The sequence below is a fragment of the Pezoporus occidentalis genome, unplaced genomic scaffold, assembly GCF_034315485.1.
Source record: "Pezoporus occidentalis ecotype Australia unplaced genomic scaffold, CSIRO_AGI_Poc_V1 ctg185, whole genome shotgun sequence".
Classification (NCBI taxonomy): Eukaryota; Metazoa; Chordata; class Aves; order Psittaciformes; family Psittacidae; genus Pezoporus; species Pezoporus occidentalis.
The window spans coordinates 1,875,644-1,893,269 of record NW_026913693.1 but is presented as its reverse complement, the minus strand read 5'-3'; the positions used below and the strand labels follow the sequence as shown (position 1 = coordinate 1,893,269).

The 17,626-nt window shown below is 38.1% G+C and overlaps 1 protein-coding gene across 4 annotated transcripts in view; it reads left to right on the top strand.

Annotated features, from left to right (window-relative positions):
- The window catches only part of GREB1 (growth regulating estrogen receptor binding 1), a 95,716-nt gene that overhangs the window by 64,367 nt on the left and 13,723 nt on the right, over positions 1–17,626 (top strand). For 3 of the 4 annotated variants that reach the window (XM_062615894.1, XM_062615891.1, XM_062615893.1), the window contains exons 16-26: positions 471–663; positions 1,254–1,390; positions 2,683–3,022; positions 4,600–4,715; positions 5,432–5,631; positions 7,436–7,525; positions 9,610–10,223; positions 13,286–13,388; positions 15,114–15,272; positions 15,813–15,955; positions 16,711–16,872. In XM_062615894.1, coding sequence (XP_062471878.1) covers positions 471–663; positions 1,254–1,390; positions 2,683–3,022; positions 4,600–4,715; positions 5,432–5,631; positions 7,436–7,525; positions 9,610–10,223; positions 13,286–13,388; positions 15,114–15,272; positions 15,813–15,955; positions 16,711–16,872 — 2,257 coding nt within the window. The remainder of the gene's footprint in view (positions 1–470; positions 664–1,253; positions 1,391–2,682; positions 3,023–4,599; positions 4,716–5,431; positions 5,632–7,435; positions 7,526–9,609; positions 10,224–13,285; positions 13,389–15,113; positions 15,273–15,812; positions 15,956–16,710; positions 16,873–17,626) is intronic. The other variant, XM_062615895.1, reaches the window with a different exon arrangement.

Here is a 17,626-nt window from a genome sequence, read left to right as displayed (position 1 = left end):
ATTACTCCCTTTCAGCATAGCTCTATCACAGATAGTTTCCCTTGTTTTTCTGTCATACTGACTTACTGTCTGTCATTTTCTCTCTTGATTTTTGTAGCTAAGAATTCAATTTTCTTAAGGGCAGCACTAACAATCTAGCTAAAGTTACTACAGGACTGTGTGTCTACCGGTAACTGCCCAAACATCAGCTTCCTTTCATCGTTTGTCTCTCATATTCTGATAGCTATAAGGGACTGGTAATTTGCTAGCTGGGGACATCATTACCAGACTTACAGAAATTTTCAGCTGCAGTGAAATAATTTGCATTTCATTTCTCATCCCTCTATGCAACAAAAGCAGGCAAAGAAGAGAGCTCTAAGTTCCTTGTACATGTTTAACTTCAATTTCACATCCAGGTTAAAGCTATGCCACTGACACAAGTGTTCTTTTGTGCTGTTCATTTTGGAGAGTTTTGTGTTTCTTTTTTGCAGTGCTATGCATAGCATTTATCCTCAAACAGAAGTGTCTACAGGACTTGTTGATAGACTGTTGAACTGCAGGGAGGTGAAAGAGGCACCAAATATTGTGACCCTCCATGTGACTTCCTTCCCCTATGCACTGCAGACACAGCATACTCATATCAGCCCTTACAATGAGATCCACTGGCCTTCTTCCTACAGCAATGTAAGATGGATGCTTTAAGGTGCTTTGAGCTTTTCATAAGTTATTTTGCATTTACATACTTGACAAAACTGTGGAGGCCCCATGATTTTTGTAAACAAGAATGAAGCTTGCATGGTATCTTTTTCTTGTTCAGTCTGTGTCAAGTTCTTTTCCCCTTTGCCTATCCTGTCATTTTTTGCTTTTTTTTTCTGTATTCTTTTAATATTTTCTGTAAACTACAGTAGCTGTGCTAAAAATCTTTGAACTACATAAATGGAAACCATCTGAAAATCTTTCTCTAGTGCCTTACTGCATAAATATATGTACATACATGGATTTTCTACATATGTCTGCATATTTATTCCATACATAGCTCTTCTGTGTGTATATATGCAGGGAGAGAAAAAGGAACAAGGAAAAATTGGGCCAAACATCTGTTCTCTCAAAAAACCTGATTTTATTTCTTTCTCTCCTTGTTTTCATATGTCTGAGTAGATGTATGCTTATTAAAGAATGTGATTGCAAAAACTTCAGATACAAATGGTCAATTAATTGTAAATTAATAATTGTTAGACTTTACCTTTATATTTTTATTACTTCATTTGCTTTAGGGTGTAGATTTATACCATGAAAACAAGAAATACTTTGGACTGTCAGAATTCATTGAGTCCACCCTCTCTGGACATAGTATTCCACTGCTTCGGTATGACAGCTCTTTTGAAGCAATGGTCATGGCTGTGGGAAAGAGGTAGGGTGCCCTCATTTATTTGTTGGTTTGGTTTGGTTTGTTTTTTTTTCTCAGGGTCCCACAAATCAGCAGTGTATGGAAGGGCATTTCACCTGCTCTTATTTTCTTCTTCCACCTTTTTTTATGTATTTGGTCTGTAATCAGTCTAGGCTGCCTCTTGCTGTGAACATGCAGACTGTTTAGCTTAATTTAGAGTGTGCTCTTGCTGCGGCCAGTAACTGCTTCTATATTATAATAATTTAACATGGCATCATCATGTAATTTCAAATGGTTTACTACATTGTCCGATGTTATCACTTGCTGACCCTGGCTGATTTTGGTATATAGAATTTGTGTATACTGCACTTGGACCACAAAGAGAAGTAGACATATCACTGCCGTTTGTACACTTGAATCAGTGACAAAATCTTCAGAGCTTGAAAATACATCATCTGTTTTCCTTGGTCCCTGTGGAGCAAGTCTAGAATACCTACCTAAGAGTAGTGACACATTATGTGTGTGCCTGCAACTGCGGATTAACCTTTTGGGATTGGTAAGAAGAATGAGACAGGACAAGAAGAATTTTGTGAATCTGAACTGCTAACTGGGAGACTGAGTGCATCTACACTTAACTGATGGAGCTTGTTACAGGGTGCCTTGGAACTCTGATCACACACCAGGCACTTCTCTGAGCAAGACATAGTTCCTCTTTTTACTGTGCATGTAGGTTTCGTTTCTGTGAAAACCACAGGAAGCTATTATATATCCACATCTCTCCCTTCCATAAATTGGGAATTGAGAGAGTGTGTATCTGGGCTTGGGAACTTGGAGTGCTTGCTGGATGCTGCCTATGTATCAGTCCTCTTGGAAACAAGAAGAAGTTGATTAAGGGCTTCAATAAGAAAACAAGAGAAACACTCCATCCCTCCTCACGATCCTTAAGAATAACACATAGTGAAGAATACTATTTTCATTGATAAGAGAATATAATTTTGATGGATGTTATTACTGAGCGCCTTTTAGCAAATATTCTGTGATTAATTTTGTAACAGCAGTAAAGCCTTGGTAGATGTAACCTTACTGGACTCCTTGCTTAGTATATCTTTACTAAGAAATGGAGAGACAACATCAATCCTGATTGTGAAATGATGCCTTGTAAAGAATATCCAACTGCAGTTTGGTGAGATTCTGTTTTGTAGTAGATATGAAGGATTCTTTACAGGAGAAAATCCTGAGTTTGCTATATTTTGTAAAAAATGTCTTTCTCACTTTAGCCTTTAATACTTCCCTATTTAATTTGCCATTTATTTCAGGTTCCCCAGATTACACAGTGCAGTGATAAGGACTTTTGTCCTCATACAACATTACTCTGCAGCTATGATGGCAGTGTGTGGTCTTTCTCAAATGAAGAACTACACCTCAGTTGAAACTCTGGAAATCACCCAAAACCTCATAAACTCTTCAAGACAATGTCCCAGCGGTCATGGCCTCATGGTAGTATTGAGAATTCCATGTACTCCGCTGGCTGCAGTGGCATATGAGCGCCTGCATAATGTAAGGGAAAGACTAGCCCTTGAAGATAACTTCGAAATAATCTTAGGAAGTCCTAATTCTGGAATCACAATAGGGAAGCACTTTGTGGAGCAACTAAAGGTAACGTGCAGAAGGACATATACTGGGAAACTTCATTAGATGGGTAGGTAGGGAGATTTACTGATGAGAATTATGACCATAAGCTGAAGTGTGGATCTTACTAGTAGAAATGAAAACTACCATAAGGAGCATAACTTTTCTCTTTTAGACCTACCCTCTGTGACACCTCTACTGTCCTACCCCTGGGTAATGCTCGATGGAATATTAACTTCTATGGCTAGAACACGACTTCCACCAGCAACCCTCCCAAACAGAAAAAGTTCAACAAAAAGTTGAACTGCTTTTATCTACAGAAACCATAAGCAATAAGGAAAAAGCCAAATAAAAGCCAAATAAAAATGCTGCACTTTTAGTAGAATTTTCTCACAAAATCATCAGTGCAAAAAGATTTTAATCAGTGACCAGTTGAGAGTTATATTATTTTTATCACCAGCAGGTGGCACGAAGACACCAAGTCAGCAATACTAGTCATGGGTTCAGGGCACCCCATAATTCACAGCTCAGAATTTTTTGCTTTCTGGACCATGTGCAGGTTTATGGATTAATTTATATCCTTTCGGTCCAGAGTCATGGTCATCTGTTTAACAAAAGCCTCTGATACTCCCTTGCTTTTCATAAAACTGCCATCATCTGATCACCAAAGCAAAAATGTATTTATGTTATAGGATGGTATAATATATATTATGGCATACTCTGTAAAGTGCCTGATTCAATACATGTCAGATGATGTCATTTGAAATCCAGGGCCAAATACTGATCTTATTCTGCTATAAATGAAGCATAGCTACTTGAAAAATCAGTATTAGTTCTGAATCACATCCTGGTTATCTTGTCTGACATGCTTAACTATACAAATGTCAGAGGCCGAGTTGTCGTACTATTGGTCCTATTGTGTACTCCTTATCCGTAGATCAGTCTTACAGAAAAAAAAAAGACTTGACTGGTGTGAGTAAAGCAGTACAGGTAGATGCTAAACAATCAAACAATAGATCTAGTTATCAAACTTCTCATGAACTTGTCAGGAAAACTGATAGTTTTGGGAGAGAGCAGGAAACTTCAGAAGGTAGCAGGTGAGGACAGTGGTATGTGTGTGTTGAACATATGTTGAACACTTCCAGCTTTCCCCTATTCCTTGAAGGTGGAAAAAGTTTTGTTCCTAGCTGCTTTTCTTCCTTGGAAGAATCAGACATCCATACGTTATCTGCCACAAGAAGCAACCCTCTGTACTATTCTCTTCCTCAAAGCTCCTACTCAGCTTTATTGTCCACTGTACCATATCCACTCTACCTACCTGTGCCCTGGCCTCAGTGCTATGCAGCTGTGAAGCTGGGAGGCTTTTCATGCTGGATCGTAATGTCCAAGTCTCCTCAGATTTACAGCAGGTAGGTTACTACCTGTAATCATCTAGGACTTCTGCAATCTGCCTATGCTGAAATTGTCTTGCTCTGTTGCATCCCTTGGTGGAACATCCATCCACTGTACAAACTGATTCATATAATGGATGCCAAGAGAATATATTTCTGGGGTTTTATTTGTGCCATATAAATATGTTCAGCAGTGTTTCTTACCTTATACAGGTCTGGCAGAAAATTGAAGATGTAGATTGGAGGCCACAGACCTATTTGGAATTGGAAGGTTTGCCTTGTATATTGATATTTAGTGGTATGGATCCACAAGGGGAGTCTTTGCCAAGGTGAGAAGATTCAGTATTTTCTCAGCGGCAGTTTTTTATCCATTGTTTACCAAACAGCTAAAGATTAACTGTGTAACTACTCATGGGAGAGAAAAACAGATTTCAGCATCAAGATGTTTCTTTTCCATTATTTTGTCAGGTTTTATATCATAAGTACAAACCCCATATTAGTAATAATAACCTCCTGCTTATAGCGAACTATAAAGAATTCAGAAAATACTATGAGCATCCTGGTTTAGAGGAGAGAATAAGGGTATATAAAAAAAAAAGTGTAACTACTGTAAGTATCGTAAGTTATCTGAAACATCTGTATGATGCTGGCATATATGCTACAGGATGTATGGAGGGATCAGTGTCTTCTGGAATGGCACCTGGAAGCCAGACAGAGTGCCCTGGGACACTAAATGCTTTTGTGTGTTCAGTTGAATCCCATTCTGTGTTCAGTTGAATCCCATTCTGTGTGTTAGGCTTATAATCCAAATTATTCCATTTTTTCTTATGCAGATGCTAATATTCAGTGCACTAGATTAAGGTGCATAACTGGATTAAGAAAAAGAAAAGTGTATACACCACAATGGTAAATTTATTAAACACATAACATACACTGTGTCCTAGCTCGTCCATAGTTTTAAATTCCCCTTTGGCCATGTTTGTAAAAAAGGTAAGGGAATAGTTTACAGTGAGTTTTCATATGAGCCCCTCTTGTTTCTCTCCAGATCACTGAGATATTGTGACCTACGTTTAATAAATTCATCTTCTTTGATAAGGACAACCTTGGAGCAAGAACTTGGTTTGGCAGCATACTTTGTGAGCTCAGAAGTTCACACAGAGAAAGCAGTGGTGAATGATGTGTTAGAAAGTGACCCAGAGAAACTAAGTAGCACTGATAATGAAGATGAAGAAGTAGCGACAGAAGGTATTATTAGTAGTGATAATAAAAGAAGCTGTAAAATGGTTGAGTTATATTAGAAGAAGCAGGATTGTGTGGGTACTTATTTGGTGAGGGTTTCTGAAGTTAGCCTTACTGAGTGAGCTCTGCTCCTCAGTTTTGCTTCACCTTGTTGAACCTGCGTTTTCTCACCCTTTCTGCCCAGGGACTGCTGCTGCAGCAGCATTTTAATCTCTTGCAGTCCTGCTGCTGTGTCTGTTCTCTCTCCGTGTTTTTTGGCTCTCTTCTTTCCCCTCCCTCCCTCCTTCCCTCCCTGCTTTGCCCTGTATGTTCTAGCAGCCACAAAGTGCAGCTGTAGTGGATACATCCAGTAATGCTCATGTTCAGAGTGCTGGGTTGCCCTTCCTGCAGCAGGGAAGCATGTGCTTTGCCATCTGGGAAGCGGTGACCACATCCCCTCCCTCACAGCATGGCAACTCTGCCTAAACAGTCCCTGACTGGTGATCCTGAAACTATGCTTACATGCAGACAATATACGCTTTCCTGCTTACATGCAGGAAAATATATAGTACAGCTGAGTAGTCTCTAGTTTGTAAGATAGTATGGCTAGAAAATATATCTGAACATAGTAACTTCTGAGTACTCCTTGAAAATGTCCATGAACTCAAACTGACGCTGTAGATTTGGTGGGTTTATTACTTCTTAAGAGAGCAATTAAGAATATATAAATGTGTAAACAAACAACAACAATTTACCCAGGAACTGTTGGGAGGGGGTGCGGGATGAGGGGATTGAGGGATAGTTGATGGGAGTTATCAGTTATCATTCAGTTCTTTACATTTTCCTTTAACGTCTGGTGTGCTGTGTCTGTTGTAACTGTGGAAAACAAGGGATTTTTATCCCTGTAGGTTGTTTAAATCTCAAACTGCTGGTCTTCATTTCTTTTTTGTATGAGGAAGAAGAGAGCTGTTCACTGTTCACCTACTCTTAGTGAAAATAAGGATAGAACAAGCAGAACAAAAATACTCACTTTAATCAAATATGTGTTTTCCATAAAGGAATGAAATAACTGAGGTCATACTCAGACTGTCTACAATAGACATCTACTTCACATGTGATGCAGACTACTGTCCATTTAGTTGATGTACGCCAACTACACATAGACTATATGTGATCCGATTCTAAATTGTAAGGCTGATTTCCTAGTCCATGAAGTACAGTATACTCCTCTGGAATCCAATTCAGAACAGCTGAGATAAGCTTACAATCTAACTTTCTGCTGGCAGTGCTTATGTCTCTGTTTACTATGGTAAAATTGCTCAGAAAAAAGCCTTTTAACTTAGAAGCCTAAGCTAGGAACCTCAAGTGAATATCCTTAGTAGCTGTCCAAATATGGATTTTCATCATCAAAAGCTGAGATATAATCTAGCCACAAAGCCATAATGTATAGGGTAGGAGGTAATTTCATACCTACTCACAAAATAGAGCTTGTTGCCTGTTGGTTTCTCTGACACTGGATTAGCGAGAAAAGTGAGATTCTGGTAGAAAGAAAAAACATGATTGAGATATGTCTAGAAATTACGAGGTCCTGGCTGCAGCATTGATTTTGTGAAGCTATTGCAGCTCAGCATAGTTAGAATAGACCGTAGGCTGATTCAGTACTGCGTGGTAGCAACAGGTACTCTCTGTATTGAAAACTGTCAGAATGAGGTCAAACCCATGCAAACTCTAGTGTAGTTTTCTCTACTTTGACAATATAGCTGTGCCTTCTCACAGGCTTACTTACCTTACGTTTTGGTTTTCTTATCCCTTATTACCATTCATGTAACAGGTTCTACTTCAGAAAAGAGAAGTCCTATGAAAAGAGAAAGATCTCGTTCCCATGACTCTGCATCTTCATCTCTCTCTTCAAAAGCTTCCAGTAAGACCTTAAGATAATCTCTATTAAGATAACATTTAGGACATAAAAGAGACCATTTATTCATCTGATTAGATAAATAATCAAAGGTATAAATAACTGTAGCTTGATAAGGTCTATTTTAATGGGATCACTAAAGATAATCTGAAAAAAAAAAAGGATGAGCTTTCTGAAATGTAAGAAATAAGATTTTTTCTTGCTTGAAAAATAATCGTAAGGTGGGATGCCTAAACTAGACACGTCTTTGACACATGCCACTGAGGTGTGAATGCTCAGTTAGTGCTGTGATGGCTGAGTGCGTTCACTGAAGCTAGGACAATTTCTGAATGAGAAAATATGCTTCACTTTTTTTTTAAAAGCTTTTGAAAATCTGAAAGAGAAAAAGCAGGTTTATTCTCATGGGCATTTGTACCTTGTTGGTTTTGCTCTGGAAGTACACTCATTCATTTTGCACTGTTTGAAAGCTCTTTTGGAAGTGGGTAATTTTTAAATCTTTAGTTCCTTTTTAATCTTCAAACTCATGTAGGAAGCACGAAGCGATGTTGAGAACTACTGCAGGTCTTTTGTCTGATAAATTTTTTTGCATATTTTTTAGGCAGGTAATATTAAGAACCTTAATGAAGAATATTAAGAATACCAGAACTTCCTAGGAGTCACAATCTCATGCAGCTTTTTCAAACATATTAATTTTTATCAGTGACAGTAGACTATTTTTGATCTAATTATAGTTTTCAACATAGTGACATGAATATTTGGTCCATGGTCTCTTTTCTACAGGCACATTGGTGGTTACAAAAGTAAATAATGCTTGAAAATATTTGGATAAGCTTCATCAACACTTTAATTTTCAAAATGTTTTTTCTTCTTTGAAGTTGAGCTGCTTGTCAGTTCCACCGTGTCCATGTGGCCTGCCCGTGGCTTTGTGGCCTCATTTTCCCTCTGGTTAAAGAAATCTTTTTTCCTTTTTTTTTTTTTTTTTCTGTGCTCTTGGATACCAGCATACTGAGAGACATCACAGTGGTTTTACTTGAAACCGTTCACATTGTCAGTGACACTTTTATATTTATTGCTAATATCCTTTACTGGCTACTTTAGATTATACACAGCTAGAGTATATATTACTGTATACTCTAGAGAAACTACAGACTTTTATTAGTTCAAAATGTGTGAACTAATGGGGGGCGGGGGGGGTGTTTGAGAACCAACACGGTTTTCACCTTAAGAGGAAGGCTGGTTTTATCTGTGTTCAGCTTCAGACAGATATTCCTAGCACCATGTGAAGACTGATTCCTCAACCAGTTCTCAGTCTACTCTGAAGCCTGAGAAATATTTGCATCTCCTTTTTGTAATTCACTAAGCATTAATGGTGCTCAAAGTCACTTAAAAGAAAGGTCTTAAACTTCCAAGAAATCTTAGTAGTTAGAATATATAAGGTAAAAATACACCACTTTCAGAAAATCAGCAATTAGCAGTTGGGTACATCTACATGGCATATTCAAGGCCAGCATTTGTGAATTCAGAATGTGCCATATACTTAGAGCTGACCAAAAGCTGTATGAATGCATTAATGCTTTATGCAGCAAGAGAGACTTGAGCAGCACGTTTTACCAGATAAGATTAAGTGCTGCAGTGATGCGGACACATGAGTGTCAGATCAGAGCTGATCCAGAGGACTGTCTCTAGATGTCAATCTGTGTAGGCATTTCTGTAGTCTGATGAGGTAATAGCCTGTGAATATTTATTTTCTTACATTCTTTTAAATGATGGCTTCAGTAACTTTGTTTTGAGTGATGAAATATCCAATGAACACCTTCAGCGAGGAATGAAGAGGGAAGTAGAGGACAGAACAATAATTGGCATGTTTCCTATGTGCTTCAGTACTTTAAAAGCTGCTTTCTGCATTGAGATGAATACTTCAAACTAGTCCCATTATGAATTCCTGTACAAGAAAGGTGAAACCAAGAACCAGACTTAGATTGCAATGTTTGATGGATACTCTAGCTAAATGATTTTTATTTGTTTTGTTTAACTAAGATATTGGCTAGAAGAGATAGTTGCACTGTGTTGAAATGCAAATTTTCTTTTAGTTACAGCATCCTGCAGTGAGTCTTCTCCTCCTTTAATAGCAGCAGGGGATACAGCAAAGTCCCTGCACCAAGTCTTAAGCAACAGCGCTGAAGAAACTACAAGCAACTATGAAAGGCAGAAGCAGAAAGTAGACAAGGGGGCACAAACAACAACCAACAAACACTTGCCACCAGTAGCTGAACAGCTGGATACAAAACAAAACACAAAAAGTGCCCAAATTTCCATCACCTCATCATCTTCCTCACCTTTCTCCTCCTCTTCTTCCTCTGCACCTACTCATAACTCCTTCATCCTACAGACCTCTCAATGTTCCATGACCAAAGCATCAAAACAGCCTCCCATAGTTTTCCTGCCCAAATTGGTTTATGACATTGTTACTTCTACGGATAGCAGTGGACTTCCCAAATCATCTTCCCTCTTGCCTTACCATTCTGTTACGTGGGCAAGTTCTTTTCGTCCTCTTATGAGTAAGATGATGACTTGCACGGAGCAGTCCCTATACTACCGCCAGTGGACGGTTCCCAAGCCAATTCATATGGACTACAACAACAGAAATGAGGGCAGAATGGACACATATCACCCAAGGAGGCTGCTGCTGAGTGGGCCACCACAGGTGTGTAACAAAACCAAGGTATTATCATTGATTTATTTTGTTAAAATTTAGCATAATCTCATAAAAATAGATCAGTTATTATTATTCATACTTAAAGGGTTGGCTTATATTTTATTTTATATTATATTTTATATTATTCATACTTAAAGGGTTGGCTTATATTTTATTCCCTAATCCCTTCTAATAAAATGATCTTCCTTTCTATACTGTTAGCCTGAGTTCAAAGACAATGAAGCTGCAACAATGTTCACTTTCTGTCAGTCTCTCTATTAAAATGTTCTAAAAGACAGTTTGCTCAACAGATAGATCTGATATATAAGTTCAGTTTGTTAAAGTTGAATATGCGCTTACATTTTAAATAAAGATCAAAGATCATCAGAAAACTGCTTTCTTATGATCAATCTCAGGACAGCTGGGAGTCTGTAATTAAGTTATTTTCTCTGTTTCCTCTACACAGCAGACAGAAATAGAAGCTGTTGTAAATAATACGTGTGAGAAGGCCAGTTCAGCCTTAGCAGAGCCTATTTACAAGATGAGTAGCTGACCCAAGAGTTTTTAATTACTTTGAAAAGATACATGGTCATGGGTCTAGTCTTAAGAAGTTTCTTCTCTTCCAAATTCTCTAAGAATGTTTAGGACTTATTTCTCAACAAGATATCTCCTAGTTCAATGCACATGTTACATGCTAAAGGTAGCATCGTGCCTCCATTTTCTTCTGAAGTATGGAGCAACAAGTTAGGAAGAGACACCGTGCCTGCTGAGAGCCTATATATGTCCTGTGAATCTCAAAAGTCAAAAAGGATCCGTGCCAAGACAAAGAAAGACCCATGTTTCCAGTTATTGTAACATCAACCCAAAGTATTAATCTAAAGATACTGATTTAACTTGCCACACGATCCACTCTTCTATGCCCATCCACTGCAACAGGAAACTACATGTTGCTGTTTGATAAATGATTTTATTCTATTGTACACCCAAATTTATGGTGCAGTAGAATAGAAAGAGTATAAATGATCTTTCCATATTGGGACTTCCTGCAATTGTTACTGTAATTCCTAAAGGACACTCTTCACATGTTTATTCATTTTGTATTCCTCAGTTCTTTCTGAAGAATATACCTGTTTCACACAGAACAAATTCACAAGTATCAAATTAGGAGTATCATGTCTTCTTCCTAAATATCAAAATTTAGGGGTATATATTAATTTCAGTATGTGGAAAAAGACAGCAGCTTTGCTTCTTTTACTGTTTTAACTCTGAAGTACTAAACTATTAAAGTACTAAAAATCTCTGCAAACCAAAGAAGGAGCTGTAAAAGTTGGTTGCTTATTGTTTAAAGTGTAACGATACAGTGTTTCTTCTAGGGAACAGTTACGATAAAATATAGAGGAATAAAAATTACAATTCTCTTTTGGGGAAGAAATAATTTTGCTTTCTGAAATAGTCTTTACTCACATCTGTGTTTGGTAATTTTAACATTTTACATGGACTTAATATTTAATGAAGAAATATAGGCAGAACTAAAAACAAACATTAGACAGCACCTATCTTGAGTGTTAATAACATCTCAGCCAAAGTATAAGACTGCCAGAGTACTAAGTTTTAAAATTTAGGAAGTAGTTGCTTTCCTTATCAGGCAGCAATTACTTTACTAAAATTCAAATCAGGAAGCAATTTGTTAGTTAAAATGAAAAATATTAAATCAACAGTGGAAGAAAAGTAGACACATTAGTAAACCAAAGTTATAATTCCCACTGTCAGGGTAATTGGCAATAAACTACACTCATCCTTCTCTCAGACACATTTTACTGTCTGTACTGGTCAAAATATTTTGCTAGAAGACTTGATGCATATTTACAAGGACGATTAAGTGCATTAGAAGGCAAAACATGCCTTACTTTTACAAAAGGCCTTAGGAAATGCAGCAAAAACTGGCCATGTGCGGAACAGATCTATATATTTATCTGTAAGTTAGCTCACATCTTATAATCATAGAATCATAGAATGGTTTGGGTTGGAAGGGTCATTAAAGATCATCTAGTTCCAGCCCCAGGAACTGCAGTAAATGCAGGCAAACACAGAAGTGAATGGAGTCCAAATGTGAATGTTGCTACATAATCAGTCTGATCTACTGGGAGAGAAGCATTCTGAAATTGTGAAGACATTCCTGCAAGTTCCTGCCACCATTTTACATACAGTGTTGCTAATATCAAGCAGTTCATGAAGCTCACAGCGCTGTATTGGACACTTTTTATGTGACAGATAATGAGATTAGGTAAGGCGTGATGCATGGAATGTCATAAGTACATTTGGTTTAGTTTAGTGATGAGGGACTAGCACTAGTAGTCCTGTGGCTTCCAACAGTTTTGACTCATTAGCCTATAGCTTTGTTTATATAAAGGTAATCTCAGACTAGAGAGAAAACATTGAAAGCATTTTCCTCTAGAACAAAGTATTGAGTTTGCTGTGGATGTGAGAAGATCAGATGTTTTTGTTTAGATCATCAGTTAACAGCCATTGCAGCCAAGTTTAGAACCTTGTTCCAGTGTCTGCAGAAAGATTCTTATTAGTCTCAGTGGATTTTACATAAAAACTCAGACTGGGACATCTGCCCCATGGGCCGTGCTACCATTTTGTCTATTCAAAGTTACTTTTCTTTTCTGTGTTATTCCTGAATAACATAGAGCTGTCTGCTAACGCATGGTCTACCATGGGTATATGAAAGGATCCTCAGCAGGGTTAGCAGTACCCTTCAGTACCCTTTCACATCCTTGGCAAGCAGCTGTTTAAAGTGCAGTTTGTTAAGAGCAACAGATACTTAACTTTGACCGAAAACAAAAGTTTATCTACTCTTGTTTCAGCTTCAAAGTCTCCCTTTACCAAATGTTGAGAGAAAATGAAAATTCCGCTTGACATATATGGAAAATAGTAAATTCTATACTACATTTAGTAATCCAATACCCTATGCTTCTGACACGTCATGCAATTTCCAGATGTGTGGAAAAGTAACATGTTGAAAAATGAGAGTTTATTTTTGTATTTCTTAATTTCTGTATTTGCAGATAGGGAAAACAGGTGCCTATCTGCAGTTCCTCAGTATTTTGTCCCGAATGCTGATTAGACTGACAGAAGTGGATGTTTATGATGAGGAAGAAATCAATATTAGTAAGTTCTTGACATAAAAGTATCCTGGAGACTGTATAAAATTGTTATGTGAAGTTGAAAAGCAGTTGTTCGTGTGTTCTATGCTGTTCATCATTGCAATTCATTCACATTATTGAAATATTTTAAGAAAATTTTGGTGTGATCTTCAACTGATACTTCAGAACATTTTATTATTTTACTGATCATTTAGAGTTTAGCCTTCCATTCAGTAAGCAATTCACATACCTTGTTTTTCTTGGAAAGTAATCAACAGCATTTATGGCTGTTAAATGATATCCAGTCTTTGTGTTTGCGTTTAGAATTAGAATGAACTTGTTTGGTAAATCATATAAAAAGAATCAGTGAAATTCTGACAGATTTATACCATGAGGAGCAATGTCATATTTTCTAAGTACATAAGACTACATGAGGGAGGAAAACGATTCCTGCTCTTTAATAGCTAATTTTAGTCCAAACTTCCTTTATTTACAGTGTATTACTCCCCTGTGTTCCCAGATGTATTTCCATAATCAAGGGCTGGATTACATAGAAAAAATATGGATGATATTTTATGGGGTATGCCTAATTCTGCACTAAAAGCATGCCTGCAGTCAGCCATGAGAGTCTTAGTGGGTGCTGTCTGCCTGCTAGTTGCTTCCATCACACCCTGGCTAGGAGATGTTCAGTCATTTTACTGTGTGATCCTGCCTCAGCTATTTTTCCCTGAGGGTTTTTTTTAGGGCAGTACCAAGAAGTCTTCTTTCTCACTGAGATGTGCTTGAAAGAGGCAGCAGTTCCCCCAGGTTTATGTCAAAACCTGTGGAGAAGGTGGCTGGTCTGCTAAGGGAAGAAGTTTGTGCAATCAATCCTTCATGTTTTAGGCAAGATTTTAGAGGTAACTCACAGTCAGGGCATAAGCTAATTCCAGCATCTGACTAATTCCACCTGAGTTTCATATTTACTTTGGGTACCTAAAGACAAGCTCTCACCTGTTGCAAATTTAGTCTATACTCCTAGGCATCGAGTTACTGCTCTTTACAGCAGTTTACAGCTGACCCCTAAACTGGACTCCTCACTACAGACCATTACACTCTTGTCAGATCTTTCGTCCTCTTGACAAAGGTAGAAAAGTACTTTGTGAGGATTTGTGTATATCTGGGTTTTTGTGTCAGTTAACCTGTTTCAGAAAAAGAGGTTTTCACTGCACATCATACCAATACCATTTACCATTTTTCCTCTTACCCTATGATAAATTATCCCTGTTTATTCTGGTCTTATCACTAGGAAGGGCATCTGACTTTTAACTCTGCAATGTACTTAATACTGCAGTAGTTCTGAAGCTTTAAAAGAGCTTCTTTTCCTCAGTGAGAATAGCATATCTTTCCTCAACTGAGTGTTGAAGAAATGTGGTCAGTGGAAAGACCCCAAATACCTGTATGCAGGTAGATCAGCCTTACCAGACCCTTGACGTTGTTTCCATCATCATCCTACCAGCTGCTCCAGTTAGATTACAGAGGTCTTAAACTAATAACAAAGGTTTAAAAGCCAGAATTGCATTGAGGTATAAGGTACATTTGTTCAAAGGTGCACCTCTTGATGCATAATAATACTGCTTCCTCAGAATAATGAAAGAAAAAAATATGTAAGAATAGAAGGCATAGCAAACCCACATATAGCGATATGAAGAGTTTTTAAAATGGTAATTATTGTAATTGCATAAAATCTCATTTTTCAATAATATCATAGCTATAAAAGAAGAATCTGATCAATATTACCATCAGCCTGGAGACCTGTGGCCAGATTTGGAGACATTTAAGAAGACGCCTTTTGACTACACTATCCATGACCCAAAATATGAAGATGCAAGTCTGATTTGTTCAAAGCTTCAGACTGTAAACAGTGAAGGTTAGAATTTGAAAATTCTAGATCGGTGCACATATATTGGTTTTTAATGTGAGAATCCTGTTAAACCTTTAAACAGTAAAATTATCAGAAATGCACCTTACATTTGAAATGTGAATATTCACTAAAGAGTAACATGACTACATTTTCCAAGCTGATATCACATAATCTATTGTGATGTCCATCACAGGATGGCAAATATATGTCCTAAGACTCTTTTTTTACTATTTATTCATTTTGCAAGCATTAATAGCAACACCAACAATAATAATTTTAATAATCTGGCTTTGCTTACACCTCAGCCTTATGTGAAGTCTGTAAAGAATTATCATAATCATGAATTTGCTGATACTTCACTGTCATCCCATTTGCTGTACAAAGCAATTTATAAATCCTACTATGCTCAGAATTAATTTATAGTTTGTTTTGCATGTGTTTAATCCTGCCATTGTTCCTAGAAGCTAATTACAGTGACATAGTTTGTCATAAGGGAATTCTGGCCTTGAATATGTGTTACATTTAACTTGTTTCTTTTCTTAATAGACAGATCAATGAGCAGGAGACAGGAGGATATGTATACACGCCGTCAAACAACCAGGATGAGACTGTCCAAGTATGCAGCATATAACACCTATCATCACTGTGAACAGTGTCATCAGTATATGGGTTTCAATCCCACGTACCAGGTAAAGATTTCCATATATTACTCTGCAGATCAGAAACTGAGGCAGACACAACCCAAGCACAGTTTTGTGTACATTCACTGTATTTTTGGCTTAGAAGTTACATGTATATGTCAAAACCAGCTGATTTACAGATTTTGTTTGGGGTTTGCCTGCCTTGACCAGGCTGCAGGTTTGGGGACATCAGAGGTCTGATACTTGCCTCATGTACACTAGCTTATTCAGTACTGTCATCTGCATTCTACATGTATACTACCAGTTAAAACTACTCTACCAGTAAACTTTTCCCACTAGGACTTGCCTACATTTTCACCTGAGTAAACGAAAAGATTCTGCTTGCAGGAGTAGTCCAGCGTAGAGCAGTCTATATGTGGCATACAGACTGTTATTATTTGTAGTAACATTTCAATTTCCTGCCTATTAGAATGTGAGGAAGAAGGTATTAGCAATGCAAATACTGGGATTTATGTGCCAGTATATCTGAAGCCAGGTGTGACCTGTATGTTATTGGTACCATCTGCAAGACAAAGCTGAAACAATGGTTTCGAAAGAGGGAACAGTTTAATTTATTTTTTATTTAGTGCTCAGGGAGCCTAGGGGGCATTGTTTAACACCTAGTGAATTATGAGGTAAAATCTAATTCAATACAGTAAGTGATTGTAGTCTGTTTTGTAATGTTATAAATGTGTATTAACTACAGTGAGACCTTGCAGTTTGACTCTAATCATTGGAATTGTCCCATCTTTTCTCATTCTCAGCTTTATGAGTCCACTCTTCATGCATTTGCCTTTTCCTATTCTATGCTGGGAGAAGAGATTCAGCTGCATTTTATCATTCCAAAGTCAAAGGAGCATCATTTTGTCTTTAGCCAACCAGGAAGACAGTTGGAAAGCATGAGGCTACCACTAGTCACAGATAAGGTAGATGGATAATTACATTTGTTGGTCAATGTTGAAACTTAACATGAGCCAGGTTCAGTGTGTGCTTGCAGCCCAGAAAGCCAACAGTATCCTGGGCTGCATCAAAAGGAGCGGGACCAGCAGGTTGAAGGAGGTGATCCTGCCCTTCTACTCTGCTCTTGTGAGACCTCACCTGGAGAACTGTGTGCAGTTCTGGTATCCTCAACATAAAAAGGACATGGAACTGTTGGAACAAGTCCAGAGAAGGGCCACGAGGATAATCAGGGACTGGAGCACCTCCTGTATGAAGACAGGCTGAGAAGGTTGGGGCTGTTCCGCCTGGAGAAGAGAAGGCTGCGTGGAGACCTCATAGCAGCCTTCCAGTGTCTGAAGGGGGGCTACAAGGATGCTGCAAGGACTCTTCATTAGGGACTGCAGTGATAGGACAAGGGGTAACGGGTTAAAACTTAAACAGGGGAAGTTTAGATTGGAGATAAGGAGGAAATTCTTTACTGTGAGGGTGGTGAGGCACTGGAATGGGTTCCCCAGGGAGGTTGTGAATGCTCCATCCCTGGCGGTGTTCAAGGCCAGGTTGGACAGAGCCTTGGGTGACCTGGTTTAGTGTGAGATGTCCCTGCCTATGGCAGGGGGGTTGGAACTTGATGATCTTAAGGTCCTTTCCAACCCTAACTATTCTATGATTCTATGATTCTGTTTATAGCCACACATAGGAGAGACGTGCCACCAATTTTAAAATTTGTTGAATTAGGAGTCT